The sequence below is a fragment of the Limanda limanda genome, chromosome 16 (assembly GCF_963576545.1).
Source record: "Limanda limanda chromosome 16, fLimLim1.1, whole genome shotgun sequence".
Classification (NCBI taxonomy): domain Eukaryota; kingdom Metazoa; phylum Chordata; class Actinopteri; order Pleuronectiformes; family Pleuronectidae; genus Limanda; species Limanda limanda.
The window spans coordinates 22,377,243-22,394,763 of record NC_083651.1 but is presented as its reverse complement, the minus strand read 5'-3'; the positions used below and the strand labels follow the sequence as shown (position 1 = coordinate 22,394,763).

General features: G+C 41.9%; 1 protein-coding gene across 2 annotated transcripts in view; it reads right to left on the bottom strand.

The window, feature by feature from the left end:
• stxbp5l (syntaxin binding protein 5L) overlaps positions 1–17,521 on the bottom strand; it is a 125,580-nt gene that overhangs the window by 15,586 nt on the left and 92,473 nt on the right. The window contains exons 11-20 of one of the 2 annotated variants that reach the window (XM_061088708.1): positions 17,108–17,180; positions 16,053–16,200; positions 15,499–15,566; positions 15,287–15,327; positions 14,280–14,494; positions 13,953–14,122; positions 13,500–13,625; positions 11,268–11,419; positions 8,903–8,971; positions 7,664–7,729 (exon numbers count right to left, since the gene is read on the bottom strand). In XM_061088708.1, the coding sequence (XP_060944691.1) occupies positions 7,664–7,729; positions 8,903–8,971; positions 11,268–11,419; positions 13,500–13,625; positions 13,953–14,122; positions 14,280–14,494; positions 15,287–15,327; positions 15,499–15,566; positions 16,053–16,200; positions 17,108–17,180 (1,128 nt within the window). The remainder of the gene's footprint in view (positions 1–7,663; positions 7,730–8,902; positions 8,972–11,267; positions 11,420–13,499; positions 13,626–13,952; positions 14,123–14,279; positions 14,495–15,286; positions 15,328–15,498; positions 15,567–16,052; positions 16,201–17,107; positions 17,181–17,521) is intronic. The other variant, XM_061088709.1, reaches the window with a different exon arrangement.

Here is a 17,521-nt window from a genome sequence, read left to right as displayed (position 1 = left end):
CCTGGTTAAGTAGCATATTGTCCTTCAGTGACAAAGATGTGTGGTTCCAGTGGAAGCACGATGATTAACATCACAGAGAATGAAGCACAAGAGAGGAGATGTACCCAGCAGGAATACAACCCCTTCCTCTTTCTAAGCCCGCTTGCCTCGCAGCATTGCTAAATGGCGACGGATCCAAGGTCAAATCCCCAAACTGGCACACACAAGTCACATCACAACGTCTGCCCCCCTCCCCACTGCAACCGAGGCAGAGAGACAACACAACACCAACAGTTTTCCGCACAAAAGCATGGAAGACATTGACGAAACAGCAGCAGACAGTCAGTCACTAGAAACACAGACCCTGTCGGCTTGTTTACACTGCAAGCAACCTGTTAGATGGTTGATCTGTGCTGACCTATCAGGGTGTGAGATTGCATCTGTGTGGCGAAAGGCACTGACGACATTGACTAATTATGACAAATTTGATGTATTTTAAGGACGAAAACCCTTTTCCAACCCTTTTTTCCTATCATGTTGGTTGTGTTAATTATATTCAATATTCCATTAAAGGATGGGCTTTAAATGGCTGTAACTTCAGCTGCATATGTACTTATGTGTGTTTTTCATGATTCCTACAGAAACCAAGTGAAAAAACAGCTTTGCTCTTGATCACCAACGACCATGAAAGATTCTGCCGTAGCCCGGCTCTTTCAAAGCCACCAGTTTCATTTGACATTCCTAAAATGTCCCTACCTCTGTGCTTGTGTCGGGATGAAAGGACTTTTGGTGTCTCTCTGATAGAGTTGCTCACAGTGTGGAAGCGGAGCTGGCATGCAAGGTGCAACACTGAACCAACTACCTGTCCAAAGACAACCCAATTATCCCAGCTCCCTCCCTCTTTTGCCAAGAAATAAAAGCCACAAGCAGACGTCCACGAAGAGGCTGAGATCCCTGAGTCCTCCCTCCTCTTACCATTGTCCAGCAAGTAAAAGACTGGACTGCAGTGGCTGGCTCTCAGACTGGCCACAGGCTCGGGCAGCACGCGGGGGTCATTGTGAAGGGAGGTTGGGTATTGAACTAGAATAGGAGATCCAACAGAACAGACAGAGACTTTTCAGGGAAATGGGGGAAAGAGACAGACAGAGTGGGTGAACTGGGGAAGATTGAAGTCTTGGAGTTAACATGAAGAAAACAGTTGAGAGGTTCTGAAAATAAAAAGGTTAATAAGCAGCAGAAAAAAGGACAAAACTATTCAACCAGCAATATGATACTCAAACGGGTTCACAACACAAGCACAACTAATACTAACACAAAGAACACTGCTACCCACTACTAGGGGGACTACTACAACTTATTACCACTGGTATTACATTTATAATCCTCAAGAAAGGTATCTTCACTACTTCTGTTGTCTCCAACAGCTCCAGTCAGCCCGTCAGTCCTCCAGACCTATTATTAACATCACTTTTATTGCTACGAGGCAATTTTGCAAATCATTTTAACTTCCAGACACACACAGCCACCACCTCTTAGTTTTACAGCCACTGTCAAATACCTGACACTTCATAAAGACAGATAAAACGGATCCATCCACATCTTGGGGGAGCTCTTCATAATACAGCTGGCAATTTATATTGTAATTTCCGACTATTCACTGTGTAACTCCTCTGAACGTACAGTGTGATTCTGTTAGTTTTTCAGCCTTGGTTTGACAATATAAGTCTCCTGAGCTGCGAGTTTGAGAAAGGTTATGTTTGTTTTTCTCTTGCGTTTTGCCACTCGTGAGCTGCAGCAGTGTTGGACAAACAAAGGAGCTTTTCCTCCACTTGTACCCAGTTTCAGCCTATTATAGAAAAACTGCTGAGATCAAATAACTGTAACATGATCAGGAGGGTTCTACATACTCTTGAAAGGCATGAAATACAGAAACCCTCCCTTCCATTACATTGAAAGGAATTGACTCAAAATATCAAATGAATCGAAAATTAAATTGAACCTTGAATTGGTAATGAATCAACTATCTTCCTTGTATGAAAGAAAAAAAATAAAGACAGAAAATACATCTTAAAACTGTGTCCTGCCACTAACAGGTTAAACCTGTTGATGTATTAATTTGCCCTTTAAACTTAATGAGCACTGAAATAAGCTGTCTTCAGTCCAGAAACAATGTGTGTCTCTTTACTAAGGATCCTTTCAGTGTCGCTAATTGAGAAGTGAACTGTTTGCCAGCAAATCAAAACAAAGTTGTATGTATGACAGAGCTTTTCAAAGAAGAATGTGGATGTGCTGTCTGCTGTACTCGAGCAGGTCCCGGAGGTTGTGTAGCAGCAGCTGTCGGCTCCTCTCGTGTAGCCACATGACAACAGCAGATCACTCTTCATCAGAAATACACCTCACAGCCACCAGGAGGGTCTTTCCTGACATGATATCCCACATCATCTAGAAACAGTGGGCTAACATCTGCGTTAGGACTCTCAAATTTGTGTCTCAACACTTGAGGCTTTGGTCATATCAGAATTAGCATATCTCAGTAAGTTTGGTCTAATAATTAGGTTAAAATTATTTAATATGCTGCATATACAATATTTGTATGTGTACCAGAACTGGCTTATGAGTGAAATAATGTACGTGTAAAGTTTTACATATCCTAACTGTCATACAACATTATGAGAACGATGTAATTTTGTTGAGTTCTAACTTTGTATCATAGATATACTTGTTATAGAAAAGGCACAAACAGGGTTTCATTATAACACTGTTGTGAGGCTTATTTGAACCTTACTCAAACTGAGTTGCGTAGTTGTGGAAGCAATTGTGCAGCTGGCATCAGTTCAGAACATTAAATTTCAGCTTTGCCCCCCACCCTTCCTCTCCTCATGTGCCCATTGCTAAATATATCCTGCTGGGTCAGGGACCCATCACAGCATCTCAGCTTGTTAGTCCATCTCACAAGTGGTTTTATGGTCAAGTAAGCCCTGATACAGACACACATGGGATAAAGCTAAGGAAATGTAATTCATAATCCCGAACTAAAACAACAGACTTCAGGAGACAGGAGAGAAGGCGACAGATTGGAATGGAGGGAGACAGCTTCTGGCAGGAGAAGGACCAATTACCGGACCTAATGACGAAAGGAAGATAGAAAATAGGCAAGAAGGGGGAAGACGTGTTAAGAATAGGCGAGAGACGCCTGCGGTTATTGACACACGGGGTGAATCAGGCCGCTGTGTGGCTGTCCTCTGTCTGGATATGGCCTTGAAACAGACACAGCACACCTGGTGTGCCAGGAACAGCCTCTAATGGCCAGAGAGGAAGGATGGAAGTTTATATTCAGCCGGAGGAAACAATCCGTGGACTCTTCACCTGTCAGGTACAGCACAGGAGAGGTGCCTCATTTATCTGGAGCCATAACCACTTTAAATAAATGTACGTCCCTCTAAACTTAACGTTGAATATTTCTAATGCGTCACAAAATCCACAAACAAATCATACCAACATTAACATTTTCATTTATATTGATTGTAGATCTGCCTCCATCCTCCTGCTCTCAGTAAATGTAACAGTGAGTGAATCAGACACTGTGTTGTACAGTATTCATCAACATCCATCTGTCCACGTCTCCTCCCTTCTTCCATCTCTCTAATTAAAAGACGTCAGGCCTGTTATGGGACAGAATGACCATGACCTAGTCAACATGACAATGCTGAAAGACTCAGCACGACAGCAGAGGACATCTTGCCCTGGTTCTGTAAGCCTCCTTAAGAGGCTCCAAACAGGGCTGGAGACTAAACATGTGAGATCACACATAACAGAGCTTTTTCTTTTTTTACAGACAGGGTTTTTTTTTGGTCGTTAGTCCTCACTCGTGTTGAGGATTAAGGACAGAGCATGTCTCACCTTGTTAAGCCCTATGAGACGAATATGGGCTATACAGATATTGAAAATTGAAGATTGAAATCTTAAGTAATGACTGGAGTGGCGCTGATGAGGACTTGCCACATCAGAGAGGCATCTAATCAAGGCAGGACCAGTTTATTTGTACAGCCCATCACTGTCAGTAAAACTTCATGAACCTTAAAAAAGTGTAAGGAATATAAAGGGTACAATAATATAAGACGCTTTTTGTCCTTAAAATCTGAAATACAAAAACACTGCTCATCTTCCTGTAGCACATTCCTCCATCACGAGCAGCTGAATGTTATTAAAACCACCGTGATCGCTGAGTCATTGTTGAGTCACACTTTGGAGCCTCCTGTGGATGCAGACATTGTTCTTGCTCTGCAGCTGGGCAGTTCATTGTTTACTTATCTATCTGCCAATGAGGAACATTATAAAGTTTTTATATTTTTCAGTCTGTACAAACTTTGCGGAGGCTTAAAAAATTCACCAGACAAATCAAAAAAGTATGAGTCAACTCTTATATCACAATCTCTCAAGTTCTATTGACTGAAAATATTAAAGGAAGTGTGTTGACATTCAACTACATAACCTGGTTCTGTATATATAAAGAAAGGCTTAGTGCATTATAATATGGATACGTCCTTCTTTCTATCTACTTTCACAAAGCAGCAGCAAAGAAACCCTGACATCCTTCACCCCAACCATCTCTCCTCTTCCATCTTACCCTCCAGGATTAACCCCGGAAGTTCTCAGGCCATATAAGATACAGTGGATTTTTTTCTGAACATATCATCCGTGATATTTGTGATGTCTCTTCCTCACGTGCAAGTGATTCACAATGGCTTTGTAAAGAGATTAGCCACAAATCCTCTGCAGCAGACCGGGGTAGGCACCTTGTCTTCCAGCCCTGCCAGAAGCTGTTTAAGGTCTTTTAGATGTGTTTATGGTCTGTCACTGAGGTTTCTCACCTCCTCCTGGTTGCTGATAGGCATCCTGATCACATTTTCTTATATTGCGAACTCTACTTGTCCCTTACGGAGAATTGTCAAACGCCCCCTCCAGGAACTTTAGTAGGAAAGCATTCGTGTATCTCTGCGTCTCTGGAAATATGAATCATTAATAGACTTGGACACATGAGGTCCATGTGGACACAGTGTGATAAAGCAGCCTGGAGCCATGTGAGCAGCTCAGCACCTGTAAGGACAGAGGTGAAGCTCAGGTGCTTCAGTGTTCCTTCAGACCTCCAGCGTGGCCTGAACCCTATTCGATCCCAACAGTTTGTATTCTCTATAAATCACAACAAACCAATTTTATTTATTTGCGCACAGCGGAATCATAATCATTCCTCAGCACTGACAGAGTGAGACACATAAATCTTATCATCAGGTAATTACATGTTATTATTCAAAGATCAGCCGCTGTGTATCCCTGTTTGAGAGAACTGTACTTCTGCTTAGAAGAGTACATCTCCATTCGCCTCCTTTTCCTAGGAACTTGGATTAGTTATTTGTTTCCAAAAAAACAAGGATAAACCAAGTTAATTATTAGAGGATTAATAAATCAATTATTAGGATGACACTCATGTTTCAGCTCTGTGTTGGTGCCGATACTGAAACATGCACCTCACAGGTTTTATGGAGGAAGAACAATTTGTGGGGTATTTACAAAAGGTTATTTGATATTAATAAACTACCACTAACTATATTTATCAACTGTTAAAAATTGTTCAGAACTGGAGGAAAACATTGCGTAACATCCCAAAATCAAGCTGGTTTAAATTACCACTGAGAATAAGATATAAAGCACACAGACAGAAAGAGCCTTGAGAAAACAGCATGGCTGCTTGGCAGGGTCTTCAGCACAGATTTACACACTGACACTCTCTTCATTTGACCTTTTAGTTCTGAATTTGCTGAAATAACGTGGTTTCCCACCACACGTACAAGTGCACCTGCTGGGAAATGTTCTAATTTCTCTCCGTTTCTCCTCCTACTATGCGTTTCTTTTTCATTCTGCAATCATGAACATGGTCTAATTTCTTTTTCCGAACACAAAATCTCATCATTCTCCGAAGAACCCGGCAGTTTAAACTCTAATCTGCTGGATCCACGCACTCACAAGCCAAGATATTCACAAGCCAGTCCTCTCAGCTTATCTCTCACTCTTCTTCCAATCTAACATCACATCTCTGAAGGGTGATCCTGAAACCCGAAGCAAGTGACAAGATAACGAATACAACATCTACTACAAACATCGAGGGTATTTACATTGTTTGGTTCATCAAACCATTCCCCTCCAAGTAAGCATGTTCTGTTTTATCAAACATCCTCGAGCATCTAATGCTACATCAAGTCAAGCAATGCTACACACCAACATGTCAGAAGATATTGAACTTATAGCAGCGCACAAGAGGATTTCATGACATATTATGGATGATAAAAATACATATTTCAACAGCTTTGAGAAACTGTTCTGATCTCGTCTCAGACAGATATTCAAGCCTTGATCTAGTAAAATGATGCAGGTTACTGCCACCTCTTATCAACTCTAGTTTGTCACCCCAGCTCATATTCTGAAATTAGTTCAAAGTAAACATGTAATAGAGGCCTACGCCATCTTTATAGAGGGTAACAGTCAACACCCACTTTAAGGGTTCTGGTCATGGTGAAGTAAATTTCTAATTTTCTCCTTTGACGTTTCAAAAAATCCTAATGAAAAGACTTTCAAGGCCGACCAACTCAAATCAATCATGACCATTAAACCTTTGGTTCAAAGCCAACAAATTATTGGAAAACAGCAAGCAAGGCGTGTACTGTGTTATTTCAAGAGTGAAGGAAAAACACATCCCATAAACCACTGCTAATGCACAAGCTAGCCCTCACTTAACTACTCTCCAGTACATGACCTGACTTTAGATGCTTCCCCATCACTAAAAAACCTCAGCATGTCAACAAGGTAAATAATGATTGCTCTGTGGTAATGTAACGCTGAATCATCCCATTGTGGCTGACATGCATTTGTAGTAAACATTTTCATTGTAACAGCAAGCTCCACCAATCAGAGACATAGTTCCTACACCTGAGGATTATGGGTAGTGTAGTACTTCTCCTTGACGTCTCGAAAAAACAACATTGATATCATACGAACTGTAGCTTCTACAGGAGCTTATAACATCATTACACAATCTTGTAGCTTGTGGTATAAGGTGCTATAGCTTGTGAGATAAACAAAATCATATCCGGAACCACGTTGTTGAGCTCTCCTGCTTCTTCTCCAAACCAGAGATTTAGTTAAGATCTATCCAGGTCCTTCACAAAAGTGGCAGAACTTATCAGTCAATCCAAGAGTGGGATAAACACCGAAGTGAGAAAGCCATAAAGAGAGAGGGAGAGCAGCAGGAAAGTGGAGAAATCGTATAATCAATACACAACAGAGGAATAGAGTGAAACCAGCTGGAAACCGGTACAAAAATCATAGAACAGACCACAACACACTGCAACCATACACAATCACTACATGTTCTCAAGAACAACTTTCCATTTGAAGGGGTTTTCAGCAATTCTTGCAGGAGACATTCAGAAACATTGAACAACAGCTGCCATCCTCATCAAGGGAAGATGCTCTGGTGATGAGTGAGGTGTCCACGTGCTGGACAGTTTAGAGACGGTGTCTTCCCAGCCAAGCTCCACAGTGCAATTCACATTTCCATACAGGGGAGATGGACTTTGTAGTGGCTGGAATGTGTGTGTGAGGTGTGTGTGAGTGTGTGTGAGTAGGTTACCTGAAGTAGGCGACCTGCTTCTCTCCATGTCAATGGATTGCTGGTTGTCAGAGAGTTCAGTAAGGCCTGCGGCAGCCAATGACAGCCAAGAGGAGGAAGAGGTAGAGAACACAGAGTCTGTCAGATTATTTCAATCGCGTCAATCGTTCACACTTTACAGGAGTCGGCTTGTTTGATGTCAGCCACATGGAGCCCTAAGAAAGAATCAGCAGCCTGTAGTTCATCCTCTCTGATACCTTACATTCACAGTATTCTATTATTATTTCGTAAGGTCGTATGATACCATGGGAATCATTGTCTTCTGGGAGCAGAGTGGCTGAATCCGGATGTTACCCGCACTGCAGTCTAATGTATAAATGTATAAATCACCTACTGCTGAATCTCCAATCTAGCTACACAACTACAGAATTTAGTGTAACATGATAAAGTGTCAAATACAATCAAACTACAAAACAGAACAAACATATATGATCATGCACCAAGCACAGTCCAGTAAAACAAAAAAACAACAACATCACAAATGCTGAAATATGAAACTTCTGTGGGGAGTTTGAGCCATGTTCATTAAGGCTTCATTAGCAGCCTCACTGAGTCGTCACACTTCGGAAATTTTCCATTGATTCAATTATTTCCCTTCAGTCAAAGTTTGCAGCAAAACTTCCTCATGCAAATTTCCCCTTCAATCATTGACACTGGCTTTGATGATTGAAGGCACCAGAAGTCTGATCTTAACTTTACGGAAGAATAAACTTAAACAATTAATTTGTAATCATTGATTCAAAATACACATTAAAGACCCAGTGGATGAACAAGGCTTGATTCACCCCACTGACTAACCTTCACCTAAAATATACATCATGTGGATCATATAATATTTATAATTCCCCCGAGATTCAAATGGTGTGGCTGTCTCTCTGCAGAGGACATACTGCTGGACATGACTGGAATAGGTCGGCTTTGTTTTATATAGAAAAGTACAGAAATTATATTCTGCTTTAAGACTAAGGACTACCACTTTCATTCCAATCATCTCCTTGGTTTGTCCCTTGGCTTTTAGTCCACATTATCCCTTCCCAATCTCTATAGCAGCCATTTCTATCAACGCTGTTGTCCTAGAACTGTATGTTCCAACAAAACCAGCCCCATCCTCCCCCATCCCTCCCGCACATACACACACACAGACACACACACAGACACACACACACAGAGCCCCCCCAGCCTAAGGAAGGCCTGACTTACTCTGATAGGATGTACGAATCCTTTTCTTTGAATCTGAATAAAAGTTAGACAGGCCACGCATGCAAAAGTCTGTCAGGCAGGCCCACATGCCCACACCAGCAGCCACAGAGTCGACATAAGGTGGGAGGAGGAGGAGGATGACAAGAGGGAACGAAGAGGAGTAAAAAAGAAGAGGTGTACAAGTGGGGTAGAAGGTAGAAATAATAGAAAAGAAATGATGGAAAGAATTTGAAGTAAAGTGGGAGAGGATGGGTGGATGGGTAAGGAAATTCGTTATAAAATTTTAGGATGTTGGGAAGGGAGGGGAGGAAAAGGGAGGGAAAGGGGAGAGAGAAGAACACACAGGCTTAGAGTTGAAAAGAAAGTGAGAGCAAGCAGCAACCGCGTTAGTGTCAGGGGGAGGACAGACAAGATTAACCCGCTAGTCCTGCAAACCCTGGTAACGCTGACGAGATTGGTCATTTGCACAGGAAGTTAACTACTGTTTCATAAGGGAACATATGATTACTCACAATGCAGCATCAAAAGACACATAATAATTAATTGGTTTACATTTCATATTGTTCATGTTTTTCTCTAATACTATCCTGACATGGGCAGGCTGCATTAGACATTAGACTCATTAGACACTAGAGCAACACACCTAATGATCAATAATTGAGCATCATTCAATGAAATGAATGCATTACATTTAACTGACATATATATATAGAATACAAATACAGAAATTTGTGGTGATAACAGCTAAAAATGTTGTGGGAAGGACAGAAACCTATATTCTCACAAGTTAGAACGCTGCGAAAAGAGAAGATGCCAGAAGCATTAGCGCGGATTAACAAGTGCTGCGCACCTCACTTTTCTCTTTTGTAACTGTGTTTTTTGAAGTTTTGTCTTCAGCAATTTATTATCTCCCGCACAGCGAGTGCTTGAGATCATAACACCACCACCTGGGGTGAAGGGAAAAGGGCACGGACGCCTGTTTTTATCTTCCCCTTGGTCTTGAAATTGATCTTAAAGAGCCAACGCGGAAAGTCTTTGACAAAGGCGGACTTTGGGAACAATATGTGCTGTACTAGTCAATAAAGGCTCTTATGCAACACCGAAGTCTTGGCTCTGAAGTTCAAAGTCACCGATCCCTCCTTCGAACTTGATATCCACCTTCACACTAACCCTGAGGACGTGTAAATCATTTTCACATACACTTTTGGGAATAATGTAATGAGAAAATGTCAGTACTTTAGATTGTTTAATAGACCTTAGACATTTAAAATATTAATTAATTGAAACTGCTCCTCCTTCACATCCAAAGGTTTTTCTGGGGTCAAATCAAAGTGTGGTTTTAGTGCGGCAGGGGTTGAATATCTTTACAGTAAGAGGCTGCCCCCGAGACAGGAGACCATCAGCAGCCAAGATAAGTAGCAGGAAAAAGGGAGGCAGGGGTCAGGAAGTACAACGAGACCTCTGTGGCTTGTCACTACAGCTCTATGCTCAAGCAGGACTAGAAACAGAAAGGACAGAGAAACCAAATGATAACATGCATAAAAATGCCGACGTGGAATGACACGCAGGCTGTTAACATGCGCTTCATATCATAGTGCAGACCTGTGACAGGCACATGGCTTTTTCACTGAATGTTTGAGTCGTTGTATGTTATATTGTGACAGAAAAAGAGCAAAGAGAGAAGAAAAAGAGTTGGACTGATGCAAACTTATGAATACTGGTCCAATAATCCATTCGTAGATTTAACGAGATACTGCCAGACTTTATTTGGGATTAAAGACTGGATTTTGTCTCTTAAATTCACTGTTTACAGAGTAAATTAGGCCAAAATACTTTATTAAAGATTTTAGAGCTTTAATTTAAATAAAAAATAATGCTATGTAAGAATATGAGATTAATATATACATATATAAATATACTGTATATATATATATATATATATATGTTGTATTTGAGTAAATGTAATCGGTAACTTTTCACCAACTTTGATTGAGTGAGGGGCCTGAGAGCAGTGGTATTGATCAATTATACAAGGAAAGTAATTAGATCACACTCATCATTGATTTTGTGCAACTTAGTAATTTGCCTGATTGATCAGTCGAGCCTTGGAAAGAAGAAGTGATACAAAGGAAGGACACAGAAGAAATGGAAGAAGAAACATCAGTGGAGGAAGAAAAAAGAGAGAGTGGACAGGAGGATAGAAAACAGTGGAGACAGTAAGATACAGTTGTCTGGATGTAACGGCTACATTTGTGAGCTTTAGTTGTGTACGTGCACGTGAGTGGCAGGATCCCAGAGGTGTGTTTGTGTGTGTGTGTGTGTGTGTGTGTGTGTGTGTGTGAGTGTGTGTGTGTGTGTGTGTTACCTGAGGTGGACTGTCTGTTCCTGCGGGGGGAGCGGGTAAGGCGCTGGTAGGGGTCGGAGGCTCCGTACAGATCCAGTGTCGACATACACAACAGGATGGTTTTCTGCAAGTAGTCCACTATCGCAAGGCCGTTGCAGTTCCCGAACGCCAAACTGGACGTACACAAACACAGCGAGGAGGTGCGTGCACAAACACACGAACACATTTGCATTGACATGGCAGAGAAAGACATTTCAGCAGATTTATTCCACCAGGTTGTTCTCATTTGCAGATAAGAGGAGCAACATGTAGCACAATCAAACACTGTGAAATTAACTGTGATATTTTCATGTAATTACTCCACCTCACGTCGAGTGTCTTTATCCCACACTGCTCATGCTGCTGTTTTTGAATATTAATACTAGATTTCTAATAAGCTCCACTAACTCTGCTCTGGAGCCTCTGGCCTCACTGATCACAACAAACTCGTTAGCAGTTATTTTTCTATTCGTCGCAAGTGCTGATTTAGTGTTTGGGCAAAACATGTTCCAGCCGATCAGGCACTGACCAGAGTGAGAAGGTATTTACAACTAATGACTATCAGTGGCTTTTCAAACATAGTAATCTGAAAAAATATAAAACAAGTAAGAAGAAAACTGCTCTGTCCACAACTCAAGACACATCAGTCTGAAGACATGATGAAGCTGCAAAGGAAACAGTACCACTCTGTCAGTAAAGGCTCCTTTATGCTACTCCGTTTTTTCGGATACGGACAGATAGGACCGCCCTATCCATCATGGAACGCCCTCTCCGAGCGCCTCGGAGAGCTTTTCGTGCACCTCTGATTTTTCTAACTGTCTGTGTTTATTTCGGATAGCCTACGGACAGCCCTTGGCTGTGATTAGTCCGCTAACGACATCATTTCCGTACAACGTCATTTCCGTACAACGTCATTTCCGGACCTCAAACTTCCTGCTTCTTTCCCTGTGTCACAACAAACCCAAACACACCTACGATTCTACGATTAATGTGACGTGTGTGTTTAGCCAGCGGAGTTGTACGGCTGACGGTGGCTGGTTAGAGCACTGACGGCATGTATGCACGGTCACATACGGTTATAACGAGTTTTCATAACGTCGCTAGCGGGCTAGGCTAGCGGGCTAGCAACCATGCTAACTGCGGTGGTAACAGTGCAAAAACCCGCTGTCACGACTTTAATACCACTTCTATCATGACACTGTTTCTACAATACCGTGTAAAATTTCTACAATAACAATAACTCCGTGTAGCTTCAAGCTACATGTAGCCTCAAGCAGCTTCAAGCTGTGGGATTAGCAACACAGTTCGGAAACAAGACCGGGGAACCGCTGCGCTAAGAAACGATTACATCAGCGTTTTGACCTGCTGGGTGTCACTTTATTTTATTTAGTTGCCATCGTAGCCTACACTGTGTGTGAGGAAAGTGGGGAGTAAGTAAATAAACAGCGTGGACTTCTTCTGATTACTCGTGAGATAGGCTTCTCCAAGCTTGTCTTCCGTTGCGCCACCTACTGTTTGGCGGTGAATTGTTTTCAGACGAACGGTCGTCGGAGAAGCAAAAATCAAAAGACTCCCTGGTATCCGTGCGTCCCTCTCCGAGACACGGATACGTAGAAGCATAATGGAGCCTTAAAGCTACATGAGCCTGACAACACAGCAAAGGTGACACAAACAGGAAACCTCAGCATTCATAGATGAATACATCTTTTGTGGGGTCACACTGACCTTGAACTGTAACTACCACAAACTATACTATAATGTTCTAACCTTGTACTTGGAATGTTAAGAGCAGGCACAAATAGATTGAATGTTGGGTTAAGCTTGTCTATCACAAGGTTGGCAACAACAACCATTTACGCTCACATTCATGTTTCAACCTGCACGCCTTTCAGAGAGGCTCAAAAGAAACCACTCCAGAAAATTGTGCCTCTTATAAAGACAGAAGCCAATGGAGGGACAGATCGAGACAGACAGATGAGAACCTCATGGTCTCTCTCATGTTTCCACTGCCTGTTTAACTTCCAACAAAGCTGTTGTGACAGCGCTATGAAGCTGAACAACTGTCAGAGTACCAGCATTATCCACAATCAATTTGAGCAAGCACCTCTAAACTGCACAAAAGATTGCTGTTCTGAGTGGTGACTGATTGGTGCAATGGATTTTTTTTAGGAATAAAAGCCTGACAGACAGACAGTCCAGCCTCCTGTGACTTACAGGCCGTAGGCAGAGTTGATGTCCAGGGTGCTGATCTGCTGTGGTGGTTCTCCATCTACCCACAGCAGCTGGATGACCAGCTCTGCCTGGTAACCAGGGGGGACCCGGACCACCCGGTCTTTCACTCTGAAAAACAGACACATTATAAAAGAGAAATCAGAGAACTGTGGGAAAGTACAAGTGCATTGTGTCACTGTGTAAAGAACCTTCTCCGGTTTGTCAAACATATTTAATTCCACTATGGAAATTCACTGGAAAAGAGATTGTGGACAACTTATAGCTCAATGAAAGGAAGTAAATATACCTACATACCAACAACAACCAGTAACTGTAAAGTCACTTCAATCAGCCAATCACAACAAATTCTGAACCTGGTCAACCAAAATCTGATGGCAGAGCAGAATTGTTTTTATCTGATGCACTGAACCGATGATGTGCATGAAGGGGTCTCACTTGAGGCAGGGGATGCTGTCTTTGATTCCCTCTGGTGTTCCACTGCTGGGGCTTGCTGGGTGTGGGGCCTGGGGAGAGTGGATGCCGGGCTCTGGGAAGCAGGGATTGTTTTCGTTCTCAGAGGGAGTGATGACATCATCAGACTCGCACTGCAGGCGTATGTCTAGACACTGGGGACAAAAAGAGACAGTGAATTAGTGAATGCTTTTTAAATTAGATCACAAGGGTCAGTAGAAAAGTCACTGGAGACGTCAAAGCAAAAACTACGATTTATGCACCAGATCGTCGGGATGCATTCCCTTTTGCTCTGAATGCGGTTTCACTCACCACTATCTGAGTGTTGGCATCGTATTTGCTGAATCGATAGAGGATGATGTGAGCTGAGATGCCGACCACACAGAAGATGCGACTCTGAGGGCACCAGCTGACCATCTGAACTGCGAAAGGGTCTTCCTCCAGCAGGTCGGCGCTCCGGCCCTCGCCAGGCTTTGGCTTCTCAAACACTTTGGAGGTTTTCAACTTGTACAACATCTGCAACGTGACTGGTCAGAGACATTTGTGAGAAGAAATTATAAATGGCAACATGCATACACTGAGAAAGAAAACTTGACACCTACACAATATGTTGCCCAGTGAAACAGTGTGCTATTATTGCTGCAGATTCTGGCCTGAGTGAATAACCTACACTGAACAATGTCCAGAGGAATCTACTTCATAGGATGCATGTTAGTGTAACTTCACTGCAATGTTTTTGGCTTAAGGGCCTCTCTTTGGAAATCAAAAAAATGCAGTGCTGGAAGGCTACTCCCTTTCCCTCCACCCCCACCGCCAAGATCATCCTGAGCCGTTTGAACTGCCTGCACAGGTGTCTGTCTCTGTTTCATTGTAACTAGGAGGGTCAGTTAAGGTGAGGGTACTTCTGGGAGACGTTACTCACACTAAGCAATCAGCCAATGTCAAGAAGGCAAAACCAGATGTGATGCAATCAAAATAAATGTCATCCACCGACATCCCACAGGTCCACAAAGCACAAGATTGTTAGGAAACCACACATTTGCATGCTAGGTATTTATGATGAACCCATCTGTGAACATGATAATGGGCAATGTGCCTCTTCTGATGTGCAGCATCTCATATCACCACTGTGCCATTAATTACTGTTGATTTCGGAGCCCAAGGCAAATCTAAAATTACTCTCCATGGAACTTGTGAAGATATAGTGTGTATCCAAGCATGCTGTGTGACAAACGCCTGAGTCGAACAAAGAGCATCACTTCAGTTTAGCTCAGAGACGATGAGATGGAGAGAAAGAAAAGTTTAGAGTAAGGACTTACTTGCAGATGCATCCCAAAACTTAATAGATCCGTCAGCATGCCTAAACAAAGAGATATTTACATGTTTACGGTCTTTTAGGCTTAATTAGTGCAAATACTAAATTATCTAAACAAGTTTCCTTAAGTAAAAACACAAATGCAGACACACTTTTGGTTCCTAGGTGTTTGGACTTGTTATATACGGTTTATTTCTCTCAGTATCTCTAACTCACCCTGTGAGGATGATTTCTGGGTAGGTGTTGGAGCCCAACGTCCACAATCCTCCACTGATGGGCCATTCCTGACATGGACACAGTCAGAATGTTCATTATTTTGAAAATCTGAAAATATTTTCTCTTTCTCCTGCTGAGCCCTGCTGGTGAGATTTCATCCTATTCCAGAACACTCAGTATTGAGACTATTGCTGTTCTTTTACAAAACACAAGCTGTCATTTTTAAAAAATAAAACTGTCGGGTTAAATAATAGTTTATATGCAAATGATGACCAGTTATTTTCATAAAGCTTAAGAGCGACTCAACTGAAAAGCTTTCACTTAGCAGTTTAATATTGGAAACCTTGAGAAATAACCTTGTATATGATCTGTCTGCATTGAATGGGGAAGTTGAAAATGAAGCTGTTTTTCCAGCCCTGAAACACGCTCAAACATTTAAAGGGGAATTAATTATCACCATAAACAAAAAATGGAAATATTACAAGTAAAAACGAAATATGTGTGCAAGTATCATATGGCATTATTCTTTCCCTTATTACCCCTCCCCCCCCTACCTTTTGACTGTAGCCAGTCTTCTTGTGTTTAGCTCCTATAGAGTAGAGGATGGGGATGATGTCGGGTGGACAGTCTGCAAAATAAGCTGTGCAGGTAACTGGAGACTCATGGACGTCCATGGGGTAAGGGTTCTCAAAGACTGGGAAGCTGCATCAATCAGAACAAACAGAAGTGAAAGCTGAAGTTACAATGAAATAACAACAGGAAGATAATTGATCATTTGTTTAACACACTGAATATGCACATGAAATGAATAGTTTGGGGTGGACAGGTATTCATTTATCCAGCTTGATTTTAAACCCCTTGATGTCAAATTCACCAAACACGACATTTTGTAACATCACCTCTTTGCATGTGAGGCAATTTTTTTTTAAATAACTCTGCTATGTATCTGCAAGAAAACATGTCTACGGCAAAAAAAACTCCCGCCATGTAAATTACAACACAAGTATTAGCCATTCATTCATTAGTTAACTTTATAATTACTCGTACTAGCATAGATACTGAGCGTAAACTGTCTAAACTACCCCACTCTCTGTGCAGGCCACCAACTGCCCAATAATAACCTCTTTAAATGCAATTAGCAGCTAATCAACGGGCTGACCCGGTCGGCAGTCTGGACATGTTAAAACGTCATTACGCCTTATCAGAAGATATTTATATCTTGCTGCTTTAATTAGGTCACCCAATTAACTGGGTGACCTAATTTATAGGTAAGTGTTATGCTGCTATCTAAACGTCTTCGCAGGGCTCAGGTGTTAATCCATCAAAGCTGCGTCTGTCACCTTTATCTTCATTCCATCCCATAATGATAACAAGTTAATTTAACCGGATTAGTAGCATTTGCACCCTGATAGCAAAGTGGCACATACCACCTCTGTTTTGTGCCCTTTAGAATAGATCTGAATGACACTGTTAGCTCTTTAATTTGAGGTTTATGGATGACAGGTATATGTTGTGTTTTCCCTGAAGTGATATGTTGTCATGTCATGTCACATGCAACTGAGCTGCTTGCAGGTGTATTTACACTGTGCAGTATACATGAAGCACGTACTTGCTCTGTGTCAGGTCCACAACAATCAGGTCCTTCTCCAGAAGCACCACCACTGCAGAAGGCTCCTGCACCTCTGTAAAACACAAAGCCAAACTGAAAAGGCTTTTCAGGAAAATATTGTAGCCCAAGAAATCACAAATGTATAAACCAATCTTTGAAAAGCCCATTTAGTTTTAAAGACATTTACAGAATACTGGTTTTCACCAAAAGCAGCAAAAATCGACTGTGTGCAGCAAAAATGAAACTGGGGCTAACTTCAATTACAACGAGTTCACCTCCAAGTTCTTTTTAACAAATACTTAGTGGCTTTTAAGTCTTTACATGGTTTATTTTTGCTATTGGCCTCACAAACAAAATTCCACCCCCATCTGATTTATCAGTAGGGACACCAGCTTTTGTCCTTGGACACACTCA